Raw genomic sequence first — 26,501 nt, 5'->3', positions numbered from 1 at the left:
GGCCTGGTGGCTGCCGTCAGTCAGTATGCGCTGGTGTGGCTGGTTGCCGCTGGTGTCCACCTGGCTGGTTAGCGCCCAGGCACAACTAGGGGTCACGTATCTTGAACGCTGGCCCTGCAGGCCAACTGTCAATATAGCATCTGCTCTCCTACAGCTACCAAATGCTCTTGGCACAGGGGGCCAGGGTGTAAGGAGCTGAACATGGTGGAGGGGAGCCATGGTTTGTGCCCTCTAGGGCCCCAGCTGCATCCACACCTACCTTTGATGACAAAGGCCTCTGCCAGCAGCCGCATCTGATACAGTGGCTTGTTCTCCATGGACATGTCATCAATCCCAGCCCGTGCATACATACTGATAGCATCTCGGTATGAGCCCTCCACATAGTGCAGCTTGCCCTGGATCAGCATGGCCTCACACAGGTACTGTGGCTAAAAGGATAAAAAACACATTAGCAGGCTTCTGCCTCAAGGCCTCCTCACCCCATCCCCACCCCCACCAGGTACCCTGGGATGGACCCCCGCCCCATCCCACTGAGCCATGACGACTTGCCTAAGACCCTCCTCAGAACTCCCCTCTTCCTCCAGGAAGCCCCCCAGTCCTCAGTACATGTGATGTCCCTCTTCTTTCCATACCTGCAGTCTGTGGGCTACACTATGGCTCTCACTGAAATCCTTACATGAGTGCCCAATTATTTCATGTGTGTGTGTCCTAATGCCCCCAACCAGACCCCAGGCAGCTTGCAGACTGGGCTCTGTCTTCTGTCTCCTGAAGCCCCAGAGGCTTCGGCCCAAGGTTGGCGCTCAGGAATTCAAGCATTTGTTCTCAACACAAGTAGGCAGTCAAGGACCCAACCAAATTTTGTGGGGCCTAAAGCTCACATAACTGGGGGGGTCCTCTTTACATGCATATCTGTACAAATATACAGTGAGGGGAAAGGCCTTGGAAAGAAGCTGTGCAGGTAAGGGGCCAGCCACTGAAGCCCCACCTGCAACAGCAGGACCTCTGTGGTAAGAAGGGTCCTGTCAGCAGTGGGACAGGAAGGCAGGAGAGCCAAGGCCTGCTGGGCCACCGTCCTCATCTCAAGTGCAGAATCAAGTGCCTGAATTCAAGCCAGTTGGTTTCTTCCTTTTCTTTTTCCAGTACTGCTAATGCCCAAATCTTCAACCCCATACAAGGACTCTTGGGGCCTCCCTCAGGAGGTCTGCTCAGCCCTGCCCCAAAGTCCTGTTCTTGGACATGTGCCCAGCTCCCCTCCAAGATCTCCCACTTTCCATGGCCATTTGCTCTAGCCCTCGGCCTCCATCTCTGCGCTCAGCTGGCCCCACCACCCCTTTGGGTCAGGCTCTGGACACTGCCCCTACCACCCAGCAGCAGCTCTGTCCATAAAGCTCCTTGGAAATGCAGTGCTGGCTCCTACCTCGGGCCTCTGTGCTACCCCTGCTTCCCTTCAGGGAGATTGGAGTCTGGGGAACCTATAGCCCCAGGGAAAGCCTCCACCACTCCCCACCACCTACTGCCCTCTCAGAGGGCAGTTAAGAGATACAGAGCACAACAAAGCCAAATTCTTCTTCTGCACTGGTGTTTTGGTCATTATAAACACACATTTTCCTCTTGCCTTTGCTCACACAGCTCCCTATCTGGAATAGTCTCCCCCCACTTCCTCCTTTGTCTGTCTGGATCTTCTTCCATCCTTTGGGAACTTGCTCCCGACCCACCTCTTCCTAAGAAGCCTCCCTGAGTACCAGAGGGCTCTGTCTGCTGAACTGCTAGAATGCCTCCACCAAGTGGACCCACTCAGCCTCTGTATGCCTGACCTGCTCCGACTATCGGTCAACTCTCCGAGGCTGAATTTTTCAAGTGCATTTGCTAGTCACCCAAACAGGCCACCCATTCCTTATGCTAGGGCCATGAATGACACACTCCCAGAGCCTCGGGACCCATGGTCCCTCCTAGCTGGGCAAAGATACTGCTGTTCCCCATGTTGGTTTCGAGCCACGGGCACATTTTCTCATTGCTCAGGCTAATTTAATTTACACCATCGGTGAGGGCGAGATAACAATTAACAACCACCCTCACCTCCCATCACAGCAATGCCAACAGCATCAGAGCAATGCGAGTCCAGAAGAGTTTTGAACTTTTCTTTGGAAAGGAGCTAGATAAATACAGGGCATGAGTCATCATTTTTCTTTTAATTTTTATTTATTTATTTATTTATTTATTTATAATAAATAAATTTATTTATAATAAATATTTATAATAAATATTTATTTATTTAAAGAGAAAGAGTGCGAGAGGGGGAGGGGCAGAGGAAAAGAGACTCTTAAAATAAATTTTTTTAAATGTTTATTTTTGAAAGAGAGAGAGAGAGAGAGAGAGAGAGAGACAGACTGCGAGCAGGGGAGGGGCAGAGAGAGAGAGAGAGAGAGGGAGACACAGAATCTGAAGCAGGGTCTAGGCCCTGAGCTGTCAGCATAGAGCCTGACGTGGGGCTCAAACCCACAAACTGTGAGATCATGACCTGAGCTAAAGTCAGACGCTCAACTGACTGAGCCACCCAGGTGCCCCAGAAGAGAGAGAATCTTAAGCAGGCTCCATGCCTGCTCAAGCCTGATGCAGGGCTCGATCCCCCATCTCTGGGATCATGACCTGAGCAGAAATCAAGAGTCAGACACTTAGCTGACTAAGCCACCAGGCACCCCACATACTACTTTTAATATTTCATTTTGCCTAATCAACATCAAGTTCTTGGCTTTGGTGTGGATAATGGTGAATATCTCAGTGTTATTGGTGACTATGGATGTCTTCAGTTAATAGAGCATGGTAAAATTTGTTCTTCCTAAATGTGATTTGGCATACAAACAGTTTTCATAATAATATACATGGATGCTATTCAGCCAATGCAGAGAATGAAATATTGGCATGGGGAAAGCTCCAGGTAAAAGTTCTTGTCAAATATGGATGCAAGGACTCTGATTAGAATCTATATGTGTGCACATGTGTTTGTTAATGCACAGAGAAAGGCATGTGGGACATAACACCAAATGATGACCAGCGCTTAACTCGGGATGGGAGTGGGGGTGGGGCTGGCAAACAAAAACTTTTACTTCAAACTACTTGTTTATTTAATGACTTTTTACCAGTGAGTCCGAGTCATTTTTTACTTTAAAAACAATTTTTAAATATTTAATGGAGTCTGGCAAAGGAAACTATTAAAAGGGGTCTTGATGGGAAAAGCCTGGGACCCACCAATCAAGTGCAGCCTCTTTGATTGGCAGATGAGGAACTGGAGGGCCCAGAGGTCAGAAGACATGCTCTAGGTCAAACAGTTGGTTTACTCCAACACTAAACCTCCCAGAGCTACCATAATCCCTGCTCAGGAATCTAAAGACAAGATCGTTAGACTTCCAGGACACTTCCCCCACAGAAAAAGTCCCACACTTCTTGGCCTAGTCTTTCAGTCCCCGCTCACTGGCCCCAAAGTCCCTCTGTCACCTCATTTCTCACCATTCCCTTTTGCTCCTGCTAAGGGACATATTTGAATGAGAATCTAATAAGAGAAACCATTAAATTATACACTGCTTCCTTCTTGGAATGTCCTATCCTATCTCTATATGTCAATACCCTCCCCTCTTCAAGGTCTAGACCCTCCCACCCCCCACGAAGAGTCCAATTCTAATGCCACCATCACCCCGGGCTGACTCCCCACCTCACCCCAGGGAGTATCCCCCTTGAACTTGCCTCCTCATGTACACTAGTCATGTAGCATGTGTCACAGTCCATCTAGGACAATTTGCCAATAAGACTTATTTTCCTGGGGGCACCTGGGGAGCTCAGTTGGTTAAAGGTCTGACTTTGGCTTAGGTCATGATCTCACAGTTTGTGAGCTCGAGGCCCGCCTAGGGCTCTCTGCTGTCAGCGCATAGTCTGCTTCGGATACTCTGATCACCTCTCTCTCTCTGCCTCTCCCCCCCTCACTCTCTCTCTCGAAAATAAATAAACATAAAAAAAAAAAAAAAGACTTATTTTCCCAGTAAACCTGCAACCTCCCTGAGGGCAGGGTCCATGTTGAATCAGTACATCTTTATTGCCCTCATAGTATAATGCCTTGCATAGAGTCGGTTACCATAAAATGTTTAAGTCAGAAAGTATATTACTTTGGAATATCTCTTGAAAAATCACGTCCTCTTTGGGTCTCTAATGACATACCCATACTTCTATTATAGCTCAGGATACACTGTAATCTAGAATGGTCTCAAATTTTAATGCACACATGAATCACCAGGAGAGCTTGTTGAAACAAAGATTCTGTTCCAGATTTTGCACTCCCCAGATAATGCCCATACTGCAGGTGGGTGGACCATGCTTTAAGCAGCAAAGGTCTGGAGAGAGCTGACTATACTTCCCTCTATACCTCCCCTCAGTGCCTTTTATACAGTAGGTATTCAATCAATAAATGCATAGACTTAAACTGGCTTGCCTTGTTACTGAGTTCTTCTGTCGCTAGCCAACTTCGCATGTTTGCCTGTTTCCAACTAGATCATGAGCTCACTGAGGTCCTATTTACTTGAGATTCCTAAGGAGTCCAAAGGACTAGGCACATACTAGGTCAAGCAAGTGCTGTCTAATAGAAATATAACTTAAGCCACATGTATAATTTGAATTTTTCAAGTAAAATTTTCCAGTCACATTAAAAATGTAAAAATAGGTGATATTAATTTTATTAAAAAAAATTTTTTTAAATGTTTATTTAGTTTTGAGAGACAGAGATAGAGTGTGAGTGGGGGAGGGGCAGAGAGAGGGAGACACAGAATCTGAAGCAGGCCCCAGGCTCCGAGCTGTTAGCTGTTAGCACAGAACCCGACATGGGACTCGAACTCACATATCGTGAGATCATGACCTGAGCTGAAGTTGGACACCTAACCGACTAAGCCACCCAGGCACCGCGTGACATTAATTTTAACAATATATTTTATTTAACCCAATTTATCCAAAATATTATCGTCTGAACATGTAAACCATATAAAGAATTAATGATCTTTTACATTCTTCATTTTGTGCTAAATCTTCAAATTCCAGTATATGTTTTACACTTGGATAGCACAGCTCAGTTTGGACTCAGCTTTATTTTGAGAGACATAGAAAGAGAGTGTGAGCAGGGAGGGCCAGAGAGAGAAGGAGACACAAAATCTAAAGCAGGTTGGAGGCTCCAAGCTGTCAGCACAGAGCCCAGTGCGAGGCTCAAACCCACGAACTTTGAGATCATGACTTGAGCCAAAGTTGGACACTCAACTGACTGAGCCACCCAGGCATCTCTGGACTAGCTCCATTTCAAGTGCTCAAGAACCACATGTGGCTAGTGGCTATTGTACTGAACACTACAAAGCCAACCTTTAAGGGAGACTTGCTGCTCAGGTGACCCAGGGAGAGGGCTTGATGGCAGATAGGAGGCAGGAGATAGAGGAGAGGAAGCCCCGGGCACAGGGGGTTGACCACTTACAGACAGCCTCCCGTGGTTAAGGATACTACTCAGGTAGTTTCTGGCTTCATTCATCTTTGGCTCATTCTTCTCTGGCAAAGGGATGGAGTCTTTTATCTTTGTGTGGTTCTCCTTCAAACACTGCTCCAGGAGGGCTTCGGCCAGGAGCAGCTTCCCAAAGTCATCTGAAAAACAGAGCAGTGATCCCCTGAAACTGGTACCTGTCCCTGTACCCACCCAGCCACCCTTAACCCAGCACATGAATGGCCCAGGTCTGAGAAAAGAAATAAAGACACAGTTTTCATAAAGTTAAACAGCCTTTAAAGAAAAAACACAGGCATTCTATCATAGGCACAGTACAAATTGCCCCTTTGGGTTTGTTTTCTGTAGTTTAGTGGTTGGGGAGGCAAAGTTCCCAAGATTTGGGACAAATTCCCAGAATTTCAGAATTTAAGATGAGGGACAAAGTCACATCCATGTCCCATTGTAGGTAATCAGTTCTTAAACCAAGAAGGAATTACCCCCAAATAACCAGAGGAAAAATATATGATGTGGCTTAATGCATTTTCATGAGCTCCTATTTCCATGTAACCAGAAAACCATGGTTTTCTCCATTTTTAAGGTATTTTAACATAACCAGGGATAACTTAGCAACAAAAGCAAAGAGTTACAACAGAAAGCAGATGTACTGGTATAGCAGGGCAAATCCATGGACGTGTTTAGCCCTGGCACTTTCTGGAGTTCTCTCACATATGTTAACCTATCTCTAGACCTCACCACCTGGCAGGGGAATTCATACTGTTTGGTTAAATTTTCCATCTCCCCATAAAGTACTGAAAACTCCAGGCTTGTGACCGTCTTGCTACCACAGAGAGGTGACCCAGGGAATGGGTGGGATCCCAGTGCTCACTGTGCAGGCCTAGAGGTTGAGTGTGGTTTCATGATAGCCTCAGGGGCTGTGCTCAGTGTGGCTGGTTCACTGCCCCTCTCCTGCAACCAGGGTAAGGACCAGGCCCACCACTCAACACAGGCACCCAATAAATAGCTGCTGAGTGAACTGGATCCTCTCCACTACTGGATGAGGAAGCCATGAGGCTCAGAGAGTTATGTGCCAACCCAAAATGCCTCCAGGAAGGTCTGCTTGGTCCTGAGACTTCACAGAGCTTTCTACTGCCAGGATGGCATTTTTAGACCCACTCAGGAATGCCACTCACTCCTTACTCTCAGGACCACTGCAGTTTGCTTACAACTCAAAGCCACAGACCCAAAATTGCTGGCCTCTGAAGATCTCCCCCCCCCCCCCCCACAAAAGGAGATTTCCCTCAGAGAACACCCTGAAAGCCCAGATCCCAGGGCACAGCCTTACAAGGGTTTTCCTCTAAGGATGCCAGAGCCTGTTAGTGATCCTTTGCTATCCACCTCATGATTTCAAAAATTAACATTTAGAGGAACTGGCCGAAAAAGTACCTAGTTCAAACTCTGATCCATCACTGATGGAGAAGTTGGTGGGACCTCTATAAAGGGCAATTTGATGACACAGATCAAAATTATTTTTGTGCAACCCACTGATTCCACAATCCCACACCTACAGAGGTCTTGGCACGTGTGTAAAATGACCTATAAGGTGATTCCTGCCGTGTTATTTATAATAGCAGAAAATTAGAGATAACTTTTATGTCCGCCAACATGAGGCTGGTTAAATAAAGCATGGTACTTCCATAAAAGAGGACACCACACTGCCATGAAAAGGAGCAAGGAAGCTCGTCTGTGCTGTGAAAGAATGAACTCCATGATAAATCAGTAAGATAGTGGAGTGCACACAGTGGACAGAAACATGTGTTCATGTATGAAAACATGTGACAGGATACATATCTGATGGCCTTTCTGACTTATAGGGAAGGTGGCAGAGATGGAGGGAGGCTTTTCATTCTTTACTTTTTGGTCCCTTTGGAAGGCTGAGCCATGTGAATATATTATCTAGTCAAAAATAAAATTTAAATCATCAGAGAAAGATAAATATCATATGATTTCAGTCATATGTGGAATTTAAGAAACAACAGATGAACATAGGGGAAGGGAAGGAAAAGTAAGATGAAAACAGGCAAACCATAAGAGCCTCTTAAATACAGAGAACAAACTGAGTGTTGCTGGAGGGGAAGGGAAGGGGAGGTCGGTTAAATGGGTATGGGCAATAAGGAGGGTACTTGTTGGGATGAGCACTGGGTGTTAAATGTAAGTGATAAATCACTAAATTCTACTCCTGAAACCATTATTACACTATATGCTAATAACTTGGATTTAAATAAAATTTTTAAAAAATTAAAAAAAAGACTAAATGTATCAATATTGATTCATTAATTGTGACAAATCTACCATACTAACTTATAATAATAAGGAAAAAGGGTCTGGGTTATTAGGAATTTTCTATACGATTTTCACAATTTTTCTAAAAATCCAAAACTCTTAAAATTCAAACACTTTTCTTAAAAATTCAATTCAATTCAATTCAATTAAAATAAAATTTAAATCAACTCAATGGGGTGCCTGGGTGGCTCACTCAGTTGAGCGTCTAACTTTGGCTCAGGTCATGATCTCACGGTTCATGGGTTCGAGCCCTGCATCTGCCTCTGTGCTGACAGCTCAGAGCCTGCAGCCTGCTTTGGATTCTTTGTCTCCCTCTCTCTCTGCCCCTCCCCCCCGCTTGTGCTCTGTCTCTCCCTGTCTCTCAAAACAAAAACAAAAACAAAAACAAAAACAAAAAAAACCACGTTAAAATTTAAATCAATTCAAGAATGAAAGGCAATCTTCTTCAGATTCCCAATGCCAGCTAGGAGGAGGGGCAGGCTATGGAGTGGTGGATGCCTGAACTATGGGCCACTGGGCAAGTTGCCCCCCCCCCCAACCTGTTTTGCACCTGTTAAACCAGAGGTAGGTTTAGGAACCTGCTCCTTCTGAAGGAACTGAGTCCCTCCTGGGCTGGTCCCTGGCTCTCTGCAGTCCAGGGTGCACATGCAGCTTCCCATGGTACTCATCGGCTCTGTTGTTCCTCTCCTGCCCACAGATACCAGCTTCCTTCCCAGCAACTCTTAATCCGGAAATACTCCCCAGGGCACAACACCTCCCCTCAAAGTAATGGCAGTGTCCTCTGGACACTTTGCTACTCAAAGTGAGGTCCGGGGCTGGGTGGATCTGTGTTTGTCACTCAGTCCTGCAGAGATGAGTTCAGTTTAGAGTACACATTCAGAAACGTTGACAATTATGTGACAAAATAATTTTGAATCTGTTGAAGTGAAAAATGGGAGGTAGCAGTTTGGGTATCTTATGAAAGAATCAGAGCACAACAAAATGGGAATGAAAAAACAAAACAAAACCCAAAACATGAGAGTAATCTTCACCTCGGATTGCTTGAGAAGCACTGTTGAGGGCCTACTGAGTGCCAAGTATTTTATTATACAGTAGCATTTAATCTGCACAGCTCTAAAAGGTAGATACTACTCCCATTTTATAGATGATAATAAAGATACGCAATATTGCCATGGTCCCAGCCCACAATAATAATACAACATAACATTACACAACGCAGCCATTGAACAGCCTGTCTCGCCTGCACCCCCGGTACAGCACAGCTTCTGGTAGTTTAGAAATAAGAACAGTCTAAGAGTTATAAAAAGTAGGTTCAAAGGTAGTAGGAATTCTTAGTAGGAATTCCAATTTTTTTAATTAAAAAAAACTATTCATTTATTTTTGAGAGAGAGAGGAGGGGCAGAGAGAGGGGGACAGAGGATCTGAAGCAGGCTCCAGGCTCTGAGCTGAGAGCAGTGAGCCCGACGCGGGGCTCAAACTCACAAACCAGGAGATCATGGCTTGAGCCGAAGGTGGACACTCAACCGACTAAACCACCCAGGTGTCCCCAGACTGTTCTGTAAACTAACACTTAAGGTCCTTCTCCAGCCTTTTTGCTCCACTTCATCCCCACCCAAGGTCTATGCTTTCTTTAGCAGACACAGTAGGGGTGGGGAACCAAATCTTTTCTTGCTTGCCCACATCTCTTCCCTCTCTATTCTGCCTTCCTTCCCCTTCTCCTGTCCATCCCATCATTCCCCACTGGCCAATCTATGGGACTGAAAGATACTTTAGAATTAAAAGTTCTAGATTTTCAGTTGTTAAATAAGAATACAAATGGATTAGAGGCTTTCCTGTCCTTCCTTCTCCGGAGGTAAAACATGCCTTTTTATCATCTTCTTGTCTGAAACCCACTCCCTATCATGATTTGGGTAAAGTATTTCAGCTTCTGCCCTCCCAGAGGCATAGGAACACCTTCCTGACAGTGACACAGATTCTGGCAGCCCAGCCCAGCACAGCCCCCTGGCCTGGGCACAGGCCCAGAGGAGGCCCCCACTTAATGGCCCCTCAGATTCCCCAGCAACCTGGTTTTGAAGCCTCTGGCAGCTAGCTTCCCATCTACTCCCACCCTTCTCCAGGCCTCTTTCAGGGCACTAGGCGACAGGGACCCACTTCAAAGATACCTGCCCCTTCCCCTAGAAACCACATTTGCAGGGCAGTGCCTCTTCTCCACAGCCTGCCAGTCTGTAGACAGGAAACCTGGGTCCAGCCAGGTGGGCCCTTCCCCACTAAGGCAAATGGGGACACAGTGGTCTCTGCAGCTGTTCACACAGGACCGCAGAGGGCTGGGAACTTCTAACCACAGCGAGATGAGGAAGAGGCCAAAACTAGTGAGAGGCCACCTGCCTCAAACACACCTCCTCTAACTCCAACTGAAGAAATTCTCAGAACAATTTCCAGTTCAGGAGAAAAAAAAAAAAAAAAAGATGGGGGTGACTACAGATTATGAGACTCTAGATGGATGGATAGATAGAGGGGCAGTCGTGATAAAGTAAGTACAGCTTAAGAATATTAGAATCTAGGTGGTGGGTATACAGGTGTTCACCGAAAAGTTCTTTTAATTGTGCTGTACGTTTGAAAGTTTCATAATAAAATACTGAGGGGAAAAAAGAGACACTCAGGCTGTTAAACAAATAAAATGTGTAGCTTTATTTGGATCCTGATTCTAGCAAATGAACTGTAAAACTAAATCATGAGATTTGGGGGGTGGGGTTGTGATAATGGTATGGTGGTTTTGCCTTTTCAAAAGAGCTTTTATTTGGCAAAAAAGAAAGGAATATACAGTTGATTACATTAAAATAGAAAGCTGCAAAAAAACAACCAAAAAAAATGAAATTTCAACTTATTATCTAAACCATCATCCTACCTCACACCAAATCATCCTGTCAATGACATTCTAAGAGACTTACTGAAATCCTAATTTGTCTTTAGAATTCCTTTTGTATAGCAGACCTCTAATCTTAATCAGGAAAAATTATTTTTTTTTTTTAGGATCCCACACTGGCTCCTGACAATCACCACTTCTTCTTCTTCCTTTTTTTAAATTAAATTTTTAAAATGTTTACCTATTTTTGAGAGAGAGACAGAGCATGAGCTGGGGGCAGAGAAAGAGGGAGACAGAATCCGAAGTAGGCTTCAGGCTCTGGACTGTCAGCACAGAGCCCCCACGCGGGGCTCGAACTTGTGAACCCCAAGATCATGGCCTGAGCTGAAGTCAGATGCTCAACCAACTGAGCCACTCAGGCAGCCCTCCACTTCTTTATGTATGTGCTTATACACCACCGTAAATAAATCTCTTCGCAATTAAAAGAAACAAGAGTTCTTAATAAGTACCTAGTATGATATTCAATGTGGGGAAGAAATAGGTTGGGGTGTAGCTCAAACAAGACAGTTCATGAGTTCATAATCACTGACGCTGGTTAATGGATACATGGGATCCATTCTTTAGCTTTTTTGATGTTTTGGAATTTTTTCATAATATTCTTTTCCTTTTCTTTAATCACTTGGATGGGTTCTTTGTTTTTACATGAACAAACTCCACCACAGCCAGCCACACTCTGGGGTTCCCCTGCTCCATCCTGACCAAATCTAAACCGGATGTGAGTTTGAAAGAAAATGTACAAACAGTGGCAACCACCTTCCCCCTGGGTGGGTGGTGGGGAGCAGCCTCCCCTGATAGGAGAGGGTAGGGCCCCCTCTGCCTGAGATTCTCCTCATCCTTCACTCCCACCAGACTCCAAAGAGGCCCCCACAGCCAGTCCCCCTCTCCTACCCCCTGGACTGAAGTAGATGCTTTGGGAGCAGTTTTTAGTTTCTGTAGGAAACCTCGCAGAGACAGCAGGGCTCAGGGCCTCAGTCTTTAAAATGGGGTTCAACTGGGGTCTGGCTTCCCCCTCAATACATTCCCTCCCTCTCCCCAAAATATGTAACTGTTGAAGATTCTGGTCACTGACTATACAAGTGTAACAGGCCAAGTGGGACATTAAGAATCTCTCTCCTGGGTTGGAGGGGGTCAGTGCCTATACCACTCCAAACAAACAGGCCCTCAGTCCCTTGAATGATGAAGAAACCCTGCAGAGAGAGAACCAAAATAGCAGACAATCCAAAAAATGCTCTACACTTGGGTTTTAGGACTCATTTGTTTTCCCAGTGTGCATCTGTGTGTGTGCCAGCCTGTGTGTTGGGCCAGTGTATCCAGATCTAACAGGGGGATAGAAATCACTCACAGAACCAAACCCAAAAATTGGCAGGAGAGACCCCAATGCCTCGCTCAGACTCCCTCCTTTTGTGACAGGTAGTCCCCATGGTGAAGCCAAGCCATGCCCCTTGTGCCCTGCCCCCACCTTCACTAGTAGTAGACTTGATGGCAGGAATGTAGACTTTCATACAGGCTCTGCCACATAAACATTACGTGACCTCTCTGGGCCTTGGTGTCCCTATTTGTACAATGGAGACAATAACTCGTGCTCTGCCCATAGGGTTGTTTATAAGGATTTTTAAAAAAATAGGGAAAGCACTTTATAACCATACTATACCATTTATAAATTATGCCATACCAGTGTTTCCCAATAATGCCTCATAGAATATGGTCAAGGCAAGTTTGAGAAATATGCTATTTATAATCCAGCCTTGTCTTATACATCATGGGAAGGTGTGCATATTAAAGGCTCTGAAAAGTCCTGCAGTGAAAAAAAAATCTGTTTAACAATATTGAATCTATTAGGTCCGATTTCTTTACTTTTTGTGCTCCCTAAACTTGTTCCTCTTGGAATACTAATTAATTAATTATATAACCTCCTTGAGACCTCCGAAGAGCAGTTTAAGAAACTGAACTCAAGGGGCACCTGGGTGGTTCAGTCCGTTAAGCGTCAGACTTCGGCTCAGGTCATGATCTCACGGTTCGTGGGTTCAAGCCTCACGTTAGGCTCTGTGCTAACAGCTCAGAGCCTGGAGCCTGCTTCGGGTTCTCCGTCTCCCTCACTGTTGTCTGTCCCTCCCCCACTTGGGCTCTGTCTCTCTGCCTCTCAAAAATGAATAAATGTTCAAAAAATTTTTTTAAATAATTGGACTCGAGGACGTCGGGTTCCTGTCTTGGCCCAGCATGTTTCTCTGTGGGGCCAATCTTACTCAGATTCCCATAACTCACGCAGGCCCCAATGCCCTCCATGTGGGTCCACTTCCACTCCCACCCTTGGAAGCCCTACCCCACCACATCACTCCATGCAGGGGACAGAAGAAAACCTTCAATTTCTCTATTTTGGCCTGGAAGACCAGGGCCCACCAACTTCTCCCATACATGCACCTATTGCTCTGGTCACTCCCCTCAGCCCCTGTGCCCAGATCCATCTCAAAGCCTCAACCCGACTGTCTGTCCATGTCCCCTGGCCCCCTCAGTGGCCTTCTATCCTTCCTCCTCGATGGGCAAACACACTCTGCCCTTCCCAATACCAGTCGGAGGCCAGCACACATTCTGCGGCTCCCCCAAAACTCCTTTTCCTCTGAGCTCCACCATCCACTGCATGATCGCCCTCTGGTCACTTCTCTGCCTCCTCATCCATTTTGGCAACTCCTCAGGCTGGAGGAGTTGTGCTGCATCTCATTTAGAGGTAACAGTGCAAGAGGTTAAAAGGATATACTCAGAAGCCTGAGTTCAAACCCTGGCTCTACCACTTATTGATTGGATGATCAAATTATTTAACCTTTTGGGGCCTGCTTCCATATCTGCAAGCAGAGCAAACAAAAGTGCAGGCTTCATGGAGTTGTTGGGAGGAATTAATGAGTTGACTGAAGTGCTTGGGGCAGTGTCTGGCACACAGTGAGTGCTGGGTAGTGTTAGCTGCTATTATTATTATTATTATCATCATCATCATTACCATCACCATCACCATCATCATCATCATCACCACCACCACCACCACCACCACTCTGTCTCCCCCACAGAACCTTCCACAGGCTGGGCAGTCTTTAAAACCTCTTCATAACTGCATTCATTGACTCCCTACCTCCTTCCACAAGGCTCTAAAGTGGTTGCGCACAGAGAGGGCTCCGGGAGGGCTCTCCAGGATCAGCTGAGGGCACCAGGAACATGATTTGAGGCCAGAGACCGGGGCGGGGTGTTCCGTTCCCCTCCCCTCCCCGCGACTGCCACATCAGGGTGCTTTCCCGCCCCAGCACAAGAGCCCAGCCCAGCCAAACCAGCCCTACTGCCAAAGCCAGGGCTAGATGAGTCCCGAGTCCGACCACAGATGAGGAAACTGAGGTTTACCGGGCCGCTTTCCTGCTTCACCACCGCACGCCGGAGCTCGCCAACCCCCCAACCTTGTCTGCTGTGGACAGAGCTCAGTTGTCAACTAGGCTCGGGAGAAAGAAGGGGAGGGCGGGGAGAAACACACAGCCTTCACCTGATGGAGTTTAGGGACCGGGTGCGGGGTGAAGGGGCGGTGCAAGAGTCCAGATCTTGCCCGGAGCTGATCTGTGCCGATACTACCATTTCACAGTAGACGGAGTTACCCACATGATCCCAAAGGACAGAGAGCAAGAGCAGTCTCTCTTTTCTCCCCCAAACCTGCTTGTGGTTTTTCTCCTGGGGCATAAGAACCTTGCTAATCACCCTGGTTGCTCCTAACACCAACACTACAGGAAGGGTAATACCGAAGACGGCCGTCGGCGGCCGGGAGGCAGTCGGGGCCCGCTTCCTGGAGGAGGCGGTGCATTTCGCGCGCTGGGTACTCTAGAGCCAGCCCCTTCCCTCACTCACCGGCGTCCAGAGAGGTGAACGCGGCGCTCGGGCTGGTTCGTCGGTTGCCTCCGCCGCCGGGCACGACCAGCGTCTGCAGCTGCCGGACCAGCTCGGGCATGCGGTCCCAGTGGCCCTCCGCGCGGCAGCGCTCCAGCTCGCTCTCCATCTTCAGGTGGGAGCCGTGCGCGCTCTTCGCAGCCATCTTCGCGCGGGCGCTGTCATGGGAGGTGCGGCCGAGAAGTGGAGACCCGGCCGGGGGCGGCGTCCCGGCTGGGGCGCACACGCTGGCGGGGGCGGCGGGGGCGCAGGCGGCGGCCAGTTCCCGGGCGGCAGCGGGGGCCCGGGCGGCGGCGGCCGGGCGGCAGCAGCAGCACCCAGAGCACCGCCCGGCGCCTCCGGACTGGGGCTTCGGCTGCGCGGCCCCGACTCGTCCAGGAGCAACCTCCGCCTCCGCTGCAGCAGCTCCTGGCGGTGCTGCCGCCGCCGCTGCTGCAGCTGCTGCCACAGCCCCCGCCCCGGGCCCGGGCGCAGCCAGCTGTGGACCCGCCCCTGGCCGCTGCTCCACCTCCGCGGGGGCGTGGCACGGCCTCGGCGAGCCGGGCGCGCGGGCGGCCAGCGAGGCCGCAGCAGCCAGGCACGCGAGGAGCGCTGACGGCCGCCCTGCTGCCAACGCCGGGTCCCCGCCGCCGCTGCCGCCGACTCGGCGCTCACTTTAATGCTGCGCGGGGCCCCCGCGCCCGGGGGCTCCTCGCTCCCCGCCCCTTCCCCATCCCATCGGGACTCTTGGCCTGGGGACTCCCCAGTCCGACACCCCGGCTTTGTGTGTTGGCCTCGTCACCACCGCTGCACGTCACAAATCCTGGGAGAGGCCGGCCGGTTGCCCCCGCCTTCGAGAGCGAGCCTCCCCGGGAGCCGGCCCTGCTGGGACGCGCGAGCCCTGAGCTCGTGTTCCGGCAGGCGGGTTGCGGTGCGGAACAGGCGTCTGCACTCCGAGAGACTTTTCATTTTCTTTTGTAACAACGCAGTTCCTCTTTCCAACTTGACAACCGCGCGCGAGCTGGCTGGCGTGTCCTCTGTGGAATCCCGTTACCCTGGAGTTCTTCAAGGTTTTAAGCTGTTTTCCAACTTGGTATTTCTTTCGTAATTCTGGTGTCTCAACACTGTGATCAAAACTCATGGCATGGCTTAGCTTGGCTTTGTGGAGTGCTAAGAATAAGAAGTTCAAGGGATCACAAGGTGGCCTGTAGGAGGAGGGACTGATTAGGGTGTTCCCGCCTTTGGGGCGGTTTACAGTCGAGTGTGGGGATTGAGGCCATCATGCAAGAAATCACAGCGAGACCGAAAAAACTCCCTTGAATGTAAGTGACATGTTGCATGGTGCAGACCGAAGACTCCAGAACACAGGAGAGTCAGGGCAAGCTTTTAAGTGTAGTATAGACTCCTAAGAATTAGGTGTCCACCTTCCTCCACAACATAGAGGGCTTCACCACTGCCTGACATGTGGCGGTGAGAGTGGACTTGACCGCTTTCAATGTCACCAGACTCACTGCTTCTGTAACTGTGGTAAGGTTTTTTGCCAAGCAGAGCCCAGGCCACTGGTGCTTAGTCCTTCCAGGCCCTTTGCTACGGGAATGGGGGGGGGGGGGGGGTTGTCTGTGGAAGGCAATCTTCTGCTTCACCACTACTCCACTCCTATAACTCCCAGATGGGTACCCTCCTTTCCGGGTTCCAAATGCAGCTCCATTCCATGCTTGGGGACAGCATTTTCTGACCTTGGGAGCACTTGGGGTCTGTCCTAAACTTCCAGAAGCCAGAAAGTAGATGAAGGAAAACGGACAGGTCTGGCCTTTCGAATTTAGAAACCATTTACTCCATTTACGTGAAAGCTGCGCCTACTCTTGTTACCCCCTGTAGCTGGCATTTGGTTAGCCTTTGGCTACCCTTGTTGGTCACTGGAACCGCCTTTCACTTGGAGAGAGCTGTCCCTGTTCTTTAGATGAGGATGGCCTGAGAACACCCTGTGATATGCCCCAGGGTCAGCGTTGGAGCAGGCAGAGGACAGCAGAGTTGAGGACAGGAAGGCAGCCCTGATGGAAATAAACCTCCCCTCCTCCCTTTTTTCTCCCTAATCGTTGCCAACCCTGCCCCCAGGTTGCAGGACTCCAGGGAACTAACTGAAGAATTGTTGCTTGTTCCTTTGACTCAAGCACCAAGATTTGTGTGGGCATGGCACGGGGTAGAGAGGAACACAGTATTGTGGTTAGAACTTATAATGAGCTGTTCCTTAACACTGCAGCCACATTCCTGATACCTTTGTGGTTCTTTTCTGGCAGAGACAAGCCCCTAACCTGCTAGTGACCAGCATTTTTTTCAGGGGAGTAAGAGACTATAGGAACAAGAGCAAAGAGCAGCCATGATTGTATTAGTAATGTTTGCCAAAATAAAAGGCGTGTGGAAAGTGTGGCAGTTGCTTTTATTTTTTAATAATCAGAAATCTCTCAGATGGTGATTGTTTTTCTTTTTTAATAATCTGAAATCTCTCAGATGAGAGTTTAGGACAAGTTCTAATAAAGATTGCCATTATCTGCCGGCTGGAAAATGCTATAAAAATAACTTGCTGATCGTGAGAAGCTGGGTTGATTGCCTACCAGACTGAGGGAGAGCACTGCCTGACAGTCCCAGCATCTCAGAGAAAGTACTGAAGTTCACAGGAGGTAAACCGACCTACTAAGAAATGTGTAATTTTACAGAGCAACAAAGATGGTACCGGACAAATCACCTCTACCACCAAGCTGACAGAATATTCCACTAGTTCAGCTGCTGCCTCTGACTAGGTGGGGAGGCTCTTGCCACTAGATCACAAGCTATTGGTCTCGATTCCCACGAAGTTAAGGGCTTGAAGAGATCTCTCGTGTACTTATAGGTTGAAGGTTTATGGTATTTGGTTAGGCCCAGAATGGGAGGGTGTTGAAGAGCTAATCTGAACTCACAAAAAGTCTGTTCATGTTCGGATTCCGAGAGAAAAGGTGTGGTTAGCAAGGACTTGAGTGGGTTGAATAATGGAGTGGAGATTTCAGAAAAGTTCAGGATGTATGGCCTGCAGTAGCCAGTGAGACCTGGGGATCCTCATAACTGTCTTAGATATGGGCCACAAACCCCTTGCACAGCTGGTTGTCTGGAGTAAGGGATTTCCCTCTATGAGATATCTTTTGTCTTGGGTAGTGCACTTCCTTTGACAAATTGTCAGCTTTTCTATGGAGCCCTTCTGCTGTCTCTGAGCAGTAAGCAGTAGATGAATCAGCCTTGGAGCTCACCTCATCTTTGGAACACAACAAAAGATTGTCTGCCCACATATTGAATAAGAATAGAATTACAGGGCAGTGTAAGGCCCTTGAGGTTCTGATTGAGGATTTGTGAAATGTAGGAGGGGACCTCAGTAAACTGAGGCACAGTGGTCCAGGTACTATTTTTGATTTTCCCTGGAGAAGACAAACAAGTATTGACTTTCATTTACAGACACACAGCAAAGGAAGCACAAGTATGGATCTACAACTGTGAAACACATAGTCAGTCTCTTTAGGACTTGCAAATAAAATGGTAGTGTATTTGACTTGCACTGTTGGTGGGAATGCAAATTGGTGAAGCCACTCTGGAAAACAGTGTGGAGGTTCCTCAAAAAATTAAAAATAGACCTACCCTATGACCCAGCAATAGCACTGCTAGGAATTTACCCAAGGGATACAGGAGTACTGATGCATAGGGGCACTTGTACCCCAATGTTTATAGCAGCACTCTCAACAATAGCCAAATTATGGAAAGAGCCTAAATGTCCATCAACTGAGGAATGGATAAAGAAATTGTGGTTTAAATACACAATGGAGTACTACATGGCAATGAGAAAGAATGAAATATGGCCCTCTGTAGCAACGTGGATGGAGCTGGAGAGTGTGATGCTAAGTGAAATAAGCCATACAGAGAAAGACAGATACCATATGTTTTCACTCTTATGTGGATCCTGAGAAACTTAACAGAAACCCATGGGGGAGGGGAAGAAAAAAAAAAAAAGAGGTTAGAGTGGAAGAGAGCCAAAGCATAAGAGACTTTTAAGAACTGAGAACAAACTGAGGGTTGATGGGGGGTGGGAGTGAGGGGAGGGTGGGTGATGGGTATTGAGGAGGGCACCTTTTGGGATGAGCACTGGGTATTGTATGGAAACCAAAAAAAAAAAAAAAAAAAAAAGAATAGTAGTGTATTTGAGTTTGATCTTAAAGGGAAGCAGCGAGTGACTAATTTATATGTGGCCCTGGGATCCTAAACAAATCTATATTCCTGCCCACTGGGTTTTTCAACTGAGAGGATAGGAGCATGTTACAAGGGCTGGGACAAGGTATGAGACTCCTTTCTCTTTAAGTCTTTTCTTTTTTTTTAAAAGGCTTCTGATTATTAGTTTTACTCCTTCTTTATCACCTTATATTAGATGCTGTTATGCAAGTTTGGGTACAGATTGAACCTTGATGGGTTTTGCTCCAATAGAATATCAGTAGGATTTTTGCTGTTAAGAGAGCTTCAGTCTCTGCTTGATTTACACACAAAGGTACTGGTAAATCATATCCAAACAAGCCAGGATCTTGTTATGAATAGGGAGGTCCTTGGGGACCAGAAGGAAGAGACCATCAGGAGAGCATTTAATGTAGCAGTGACAGTCGCACAGTTAATCCCTTGCTATTAAGTTAATGAGTGTGGTGTCCCAAAAGTTAAAAGAACATTCCTTGGTTAAAGGTTTGAGGCTGATGGTTATGGGCTGGGGCCTGGGGAAAGCATGGTGAGATTAGATGTGTGACCAGAGTAGTTTGCTGACTCCAAGGAAGAGGTTGTATAATAGTGGTTGCGTTTAAGATTGGTATTATTATGCTATATCAATAAAACATTTGTAAGGTTGTCCTTTAATTTTTAAAGAAATGTTTCCTAGTGGGTTTAAGAGTAGAATGAGAAGGGCGCCTGGGTGGCTCGGTCAGTTAAGCTTCCAACTTTGGCTCAGGTCATGATCTCATGGTTCACGAGTTCAAGCCCCATGTTGGGCTCAGCCCATGTTGGGCTCTGCTTCGCAGATTTTGTGTCTCCTTCTCTCTCTGTTCCTCCCCTGCTCGTACTCCATCTCTCTCTCTCTGTCAAAAATAACTCCATCTCTCTCTCTCTCTCTCTCTCTTTAAAAACATTTAAAAAAAAAAGAGTCGAACGAGAAACTAAACACCTTCGTTGGTATCTTTGTTGTTGTTTGGTTGCTTAGTTCTAGAACTCTTTCCAAATATTCAGCAAGGTTTTGGGGGTCTGGGCTTGGGGTTATTTCCCATTCTACTTTTTGCTTGCATAATATGGCTCCTCTATGTATGGTTCAAGGCCATTCACAAAAAGATAAGAGAGGAGCCAGGGTCATGTCTGCTTCAGGATCAACTCCTGCGTGCAGCCACTAGGTATGAACCTTCCCTGAAGTCTCCATCAGACTTCTCCCTTTTTGGTTTGAAGAACTGAACCAGAGCAGTCTATTTTTACCCGAAAGACAAGAGGATAGCCTCCAAAAGACCTTGACCAACTCTCCAGCTTTTATAAACCCCAAGGATTTCCTATGCAAATGAAGGCTATTTAAGTTACCCTTGAGAGTCTTCCCATTCTGACTTTTTCATTGAACTCCTTGCATCTAGAAGGAATTGGTACATATATGGCTGCCCTGGGCTATATGTCTCTCAAATGATTCTAAGTTCCTCTGCAATGTTTTCTCTCTCGTCTAGGCAATGACAGAGTCTCTGACAATGGCTTTCAGCTGAGAATGAAACCAGAGCTTAATATCCACCATAAGAGGTTTTCTCTGTTCTGCAGGAGGTTTACTTTAAAGAGGTAAGTGAGATTTGGGGTACCTGGCTGGCCAGAAGGGAGGGGCATCAGGGGAAGAGGTAGAGGGGTAGCAGGAGATGGGAGGTACATAGCATGGGGAGAAGAAGATCGTAGGCTTGAGTTGTGGTTTGGGAGATCTAAAAAATAGTTTTAACATGTTCACATTTTTCTTTTGCTTTGGCCAAGCAATCTGTTAAGGAAGCAATTTTTGAATATGGTTTCTTTTGGATGCTTCCTCATGCTAATAAAAAATAATGAAGACCATTGGATGCTTAGAATTGTGCTGCCTTTACATTCTGTGGCACCTCTCCAGTGAATAACTGTTCATATCAGAACTTCCTCATAGTGGCCACTGTAATTCTAAATTATCCTTGGTGAAATGATGCTATTTAGGAAGATAAGTGCACAAATTTGGATAGAGCATAAATACATGGATGGCATGGACTGAGGTTTATACCAAGACAAAGCCTTGAGAGCCTGGGAATGGCATCCTCTGGCTCAAGGCCCCCCAGCCTCACAGCTAGACCTTACCCAGCCACAACTCTGATGAATTTATACTTCCTGGCAGATAAAAGGTGTGGAGACATCTTTGCTGAACCTCAAGACAAGTCTGAGGAGAGTTCTCATAAGTGGCCCAAGACAGAATTTGTCCCAGGGCCAGGTTAGGGACATACTTCTTGGGTCACGTATCTGTCCTTTCCACTATAAACTTTGCTCTGATTGAGGCACAACCGAAAATGACCAGGATGGACATAGGCAATAGTGGTATTGTTCATAATAAGGCAGATATCTACCAAGAGAAAAGATTTTCAAATATGGTCAGATAATCAAAGGATTCCCAAAAGGGGTTCCTTATCACTAGAGACAAATAGACTCTGTACTTGGGGAGCTCAAGCCCAGTACAAGACTTACATCTCTCATTGCTGTGGTCTAAAAGACTCCTGAGGGGCTTGAGGACCTCAGAGGAGCACACTTTCTGAGTCAGGGTCTTGGCCACATTGGCAAGGAGGTCTCAGTGGGCCTCATAATTGAATGCTGCTCCCTGAAAATATCGTCCGAACAGCTTTGTGAGAATGCAAAGCTGAGTTCTGATCGCAGGAAGGAAAACACAACTGTGCAGAGTCATAGTAGCATCTGTATTGGGGAGGCTACGTCAAGATATTTATAAAATATTGGGTCTATTTTAAGGCAGCTTTTCTAATGAGCTTGATAAGGACTGGGCAAGAATCATGATAACAATAGTTCAGGATGGATGGACAGCGTGAGGTGAGGGTTTTGAAACAAGAGTTTCAGGGAGTCTTAGAAGATAAACAGTGGTTGGATGCAATCTATTGAAAAGTTGCAAAATTCATTCAAGGTTACTTCTTGAAATTTCTGCAAAAACAATAGTTATTTACAACTTTTATCATCCCGAGCAAGAGTTTCATATAATAAAAAGGTCATGTTAACATCAACAGTAAGCAGGGTGCAGGTGGTTTTGATTCTTCCTGTGTACTGTGCTTGCTTCGGCAGCACGTATACTAAAATTGGAACGATTCTTCCTGTGTACTAATACAGAGAGGGATTATGTATGATTATTACCACATCCCCTCACTCCATCAAATCACTCTTATTTATACTAATTGTCACAGTGCTGGGAGTAATTAGGCCATCCAGACATGGGAAAAGCCTGGTGGGGGATGTCCTTCCCACCTTCTGTTCCTCTCTTCTCTCTTGTATTTGCTGTTCAGGGCCCCCGCAGGACCCTGTGTTCCCAACAGGAACCCTGAAAACCCTAAATTTGAATACAATTAAACCTTTTCTTCATAGCCAAGAGTGCTTTCATGCACTCAGATCATCAGTGTGTATGATACAGAGCCTGCCCAATCTTCTTGTAGTCCCATGGCCCACAGGCCTTGTATTTGGAAATCAGCCTTTACTTATGACCTTGGTTGTTGGCTCATAGCATTTCTGGCCCATGGTGTCTCGTGTCGTACTTAATGATTAGTACTGTGAACTGGCCAACTGAACCAGCCCTCCTAGAATGTTGCCATGAAAACTCTGCCAAGGGCTGGCTGTGTGGTCAGTTTTTCCCTTTGACAGCTGCCAGAAAAACTGCAGGTAATCATTAGGTGAGGGATGAGGCCCTACAAAGACAAGCTTCAAAACCATGAATTCTCTGTGCTTGTGCATAGTGGGCACTCAGTAATTATTTATTATGTTAATTTCGGAATCCTATAATGTTAAAGGTTTCCCCAGGCCTGGGAGATGAGAGCTCTGGGATGTCGCCTATCCCTCCCTCCCCTCCACCCAATTTCATGATTGAGATACTAGCACGTTTCTCCATGCATTGACTTCCCTCCCATCATCTGGGTCCATTCTGTTCCCCTGGGGTCCCAGGTGACTCCTGCTTCTCCTCAGTGTTTTCTGTGTCATCTTGCAGGACTGCTACAATGGTGCCCACCCAAGAGTGGGGGTTCACACTTTCTCCCAGCCTTTGCCAGTGCTGGTTCTTTGCCCAGATACTGCTATCCTGGAGGAGAGAAGTCAGTCCAACCCAGGAACACTGAGAGCCTTTCAGCTCAGGTTAGGTGGCCTGATTTTAAGCTCCACCACTCCTAAGGCCAACTTGTGCGTCTGCCCTTTAATGATTATAGCAGTTTTAGGCCTTAAAACATAGCTTTGCTCTCTCTGCTTTTAAATTTTTTTCCTTTCTTCTCTACCTTTTAAAAAAATTTTTGTTTTAATAGCATTTTTGCTGAATAGCAAAAAAAATAACACAATTAAAGGAAATTACATAAAACATAATTATTATGAAGCACTTTCATTAACTATCAACTAGAAAGAAATACGGTTTTACCAGCATCCCAGAAGTCCCCAATATATCCCTTCCCAAGTACAGTCTTCTTCCTCTTAAATGTAACTGCTGGCTTTTTATGGCAGTTACTCCATTGCTTTCTTTCCTCCACCCCCCCCCCCGCCCCCGCAACTAACTTCCTCTCTTCTTTCCTTCTTTCCTTCTCCCTTCCTTTTTTTTTTTTTTTTAAGGCTTATTTATTTATTTTGAGAGAGAGAAAGAGAGAACATGAGTGGAAGAGGGGCAGAGAGAGAGGGAGAGAAAAAATCCCAAGCAGGTTCTGCCCTGTTAGTGCAGAGCCCAACGCAGGGCTTGATCCCATGAACCGTGAGATCATGACCTGAGCCGAAATCAAGAGTTGGATGCTCAACCAACTGAACCACCCAGGCTCCCCCTTCCTCCTTCTTATTGAAGTATTATTGACATACCGTGTTATATGAGTGCTAGTGTATGACATATTGATTTTGCTTCATCCTCTGATAAAGGATATCCAATTTAAGACCCTTTTTAATCTTACAATGTTAAAAGTTTGTGTTTTATTTAATGGTGATTGAAATTGAATTTTACAAATTTTTTTTCATTTATTGAGCTCACCATGTAATTTTTCTCCTTCAAATTTATTTATATGGTGAACTATTTTGATTTTCCAATGTTAAACCATCCTTGCATTTCTAGAATAAGATCAACTGAGTTGTATTTGTTTCCTGTTGCTTCTGTAACAAATCCCCAAATACATAGTGGCTTAAACTACCACACCTTTATTATCTCCCAATTCTTGGGGTCAGAAGTCTCGAGTGGGTCTTGTGGGATAAATCAAGGTATTGGCGGATCTGTATTTCTTCTGGAGGCTCTAGGAGAGAATATTGTTCCTAGCCTTTTCCTGCTTTTAGAGGCTAGTTGCATTCCTTGGCTGGTGGCCCCTTCCTCCATCTTCAAAGTCCATTACTCCAATCACCGCTTTCAGGGTCACATCTTCTCTCTGACTCTGACCCTCCTGCCTCCCTCTTATGAGGACTTTGATGATTACATTGGGCTCACAGGATAATCCAGGATAATCTGCCCATGTCAGGGGCCTTAATTCAGTCAATTTTGCAGTCCCTTTTGCCATGTAAGATGACATATTCATAGGTTTTGAGGATTAGGATATAAACCTCTTTGGGAGCCATTATATTGTCTACCACATTGGTTATAATGTATTTTCCTTTTTATATATTGCTTGCTGTACTACTTTATTTAGAATTTTTGTGTCTGTGTTCATGAGTGAGATTGCCTAAATTTTCTCTTCTGAAACTATCTTCATTGGCTTTTGGTATCAGAGTTAAGCTAGCCTTATAAGTGAATTGGAGGGTATACCACTTTTTTTTTTTTTTCTGTTCTCCAGAGAGTTTGTATACAGTAAGCATTATTTTCCCCTTAACTATTTATGGAAAGTTTTTATTTTTTTATTTTATTTTTTTAAAGTTTATTTATTTATTTTGAGAGAGAGAGAGGGAGAGGGAGGGAGGGGCAGAGGGGCAGAGAGAAGGGAGAGAGAGAATCCCAAGCTGGCTCTGCATTGTCAGCACAGAGCTGGATATGGGGCTTGAACTCAAGAATCGTGAGGTCATGACCTGGGCCGAAATCAAGAGTTGGTTGCTTAACTGACTGAGCCACCCAGGCGCCCTGATGGGAAGTTTTTAAAGTACTGATTCAATTTATTTAAAAATCACAGGACTTAAAATTTCTATTTCCTCCTTGATCAATTTTCAGAAAGTTGTATTTTTCTAGGAATATATTCATTTCATCTAGCTTTTCACACTTTAAGCATAAATTATTCATAAACCCTCTTTTTTTTTAAGTTTATTTATTTATTTTGAGAGTGAGAACAAGCAGGAAGGGGCAGAGAGAGAGGGGGAAAGAGGATCCAAAGCAGGCTTCTGTACTAACAGTAGAGAGCCCAACTTGGGGCCTGAACTCACCATGAGACCATGACCTGACCTGAAGTCAGATACTTTAACCAACTGAGCCACCCAGGAGCCCTCATAAAACCCTCTTGTTATCTTTTTAATGTTTGTGGAATTCATAGTGATATCTGCTTTTTTATTCCTGGCATTGGTTATTCGTGCATTCTCTCTTCTTAATCTTCTTGATAATTTGTAAGGTTTTATCAGTTTTATTGTTCCTTTCAAAGAACCAACTTTTGGTTTTGTTGATCTTCTGTATGGCATGTTATTTTCCCTTTCTGTAATTTTTACTGTTATCCTTATTATTTCATTTATCTTCTGTTTTTGGGTTTCGTTTGTACTTCTGTAATGGTCAGGATAGGTTGGGTTATACTGCAGTAACAAACAATCCAGAAAAAAAAATCTCAGGACTTTTCACAACATTTCTCATTTTTTTTCTACCTGTTCCAGTCAGGTTGGCTGGCTTCTTCTCATTGTCTTCACTCTGGGACTTGAGCTGACAGAACAGCCACTATCTAGAACATTGGCAGTCATCATGACAGAGGAAAAGAGACAGTATGGTGAACCATATGTTGGCTGTTAAAACTTTTGTCTAGATGTGACACATCATACTTCTATATGCTTCTCATTGACTAGAGCAAGAGATATAGCTAAGCCTGATGCCAATGCCCAGAGATGGATTAGTGAATCTTTGTGAATGATAATATAGTATCCCATATCTTCTTTTTATTACTTTTAGAAAAAAATTTTTTTTTTACTGTTTATTTATTTCAGAGAGAGAGAGAGAGAGAGAGAGAGAAGGAACAGGGGAGGGGCAGAGAGAGAGACACACACACAGAATCCGAAGCAGGCTTCAGGCTCTGAGCTGTCAGCACAGAGTCTGATGCAGGGCTTGAACTTGCTAACCACGAGATCATGACCTGAGCCAAAGTCGGACGCCCAAGTGACTGAGCCACCCAGATGCCCCTTTCTTACTTTTTGAGACTTTATCTTTGCTCATGAATTTTCAGTCTTTCTTATATTCTAACGTGTGCATTTAAGGGTACAAATTTCCTTTTGTCAGCTACATCCCATAGGAATCGATACACAGAAATTTTGTTAACACTTGATTCAAACTATTTTCTAATTTCCTTTGTGATACATATTTGACCTATGTGTTATTTAGAAGTATTTCTTAATTTCCATGTAACTGGAGTTTTCTGAGTTTTCTTCTTG

The 26,501-nt window shown here is 45.9% G+C and overlaps 2 protein-coding genes across 3 annotated transcripts in view; one reads left to right on the top strand and one right to left on the bottom strand.

Annotated features, from left to right (window-relative positions):
* The window catches only part of TTC7A (tetratricopeptide repeat domain 7A), a 119,827-nt gene extending 104,692 nt beyond the window's left edge, over window positions 1-15,135 (bottom strand). The window contains exons 1-3 of the mRNA XM_027072511.2: window positions 14,637-15,135; window positions 5,498-5,661; window positions 260-428 (exon numbers count right to left, since the gene is read on the bottom strand). Coding sequence (XP_026928312.1) covers window positions 260-428; window positions 5,498-5,661; window positions 14,637-14,820 — 517 coding nt within the window. The 5' untranslated portion in view covers window positions 14,821-15,135. The remainder of the gene's footprint in view (window positions 1-259; window positions 429-5,497; window positions 5,662-14,636) is intronic.
* MCFD2 (multiple coagulation factor deficiency 2, ER cargo receptor complex subunit) overlaps window positions 14,652-26,501 on the top strand; it is a 40,454-nt gene continuing 28,604 nt past the window's right edge. The window contains exons 1-2 of one of the 2 annotated variants that reach the window (XM_053200562.1): window positions 14,652-14,790; window positions 20,405-20,510. The gene's annotated coding sequence lies outside the window, so the exon portion shown is untranslated. Of the gene's footprint in view, window positions 14,791-20,399; window positions 20,511-26,501 lie in introns of those variants that run through there. The other variant, XM_053200563.1, reaches the window with a different exon arrangement.

This window comes from Acinonyx jubatus, chromosome A3, assembly GCF_027475565.1.
Source record: "Acinonyx jubatus isolate Ajub_Pintada_27869175 chromosome A3, VMU_Ajub_asm_v1.0, whole genome shotgun sequence".
NCBI classification, from domain to species: domain Eukaryota; kingdom Metazoa; phylum Chordata; class Mammalia; order Carnivora; family Felidae; genus Acinonyx; species Acinonyx jubatus.
The sequence above is the reverse complement of the archived record's forward strand: the minus strand, read 5'-3'. Positions and strand labels throughout refer to the sequence as shown.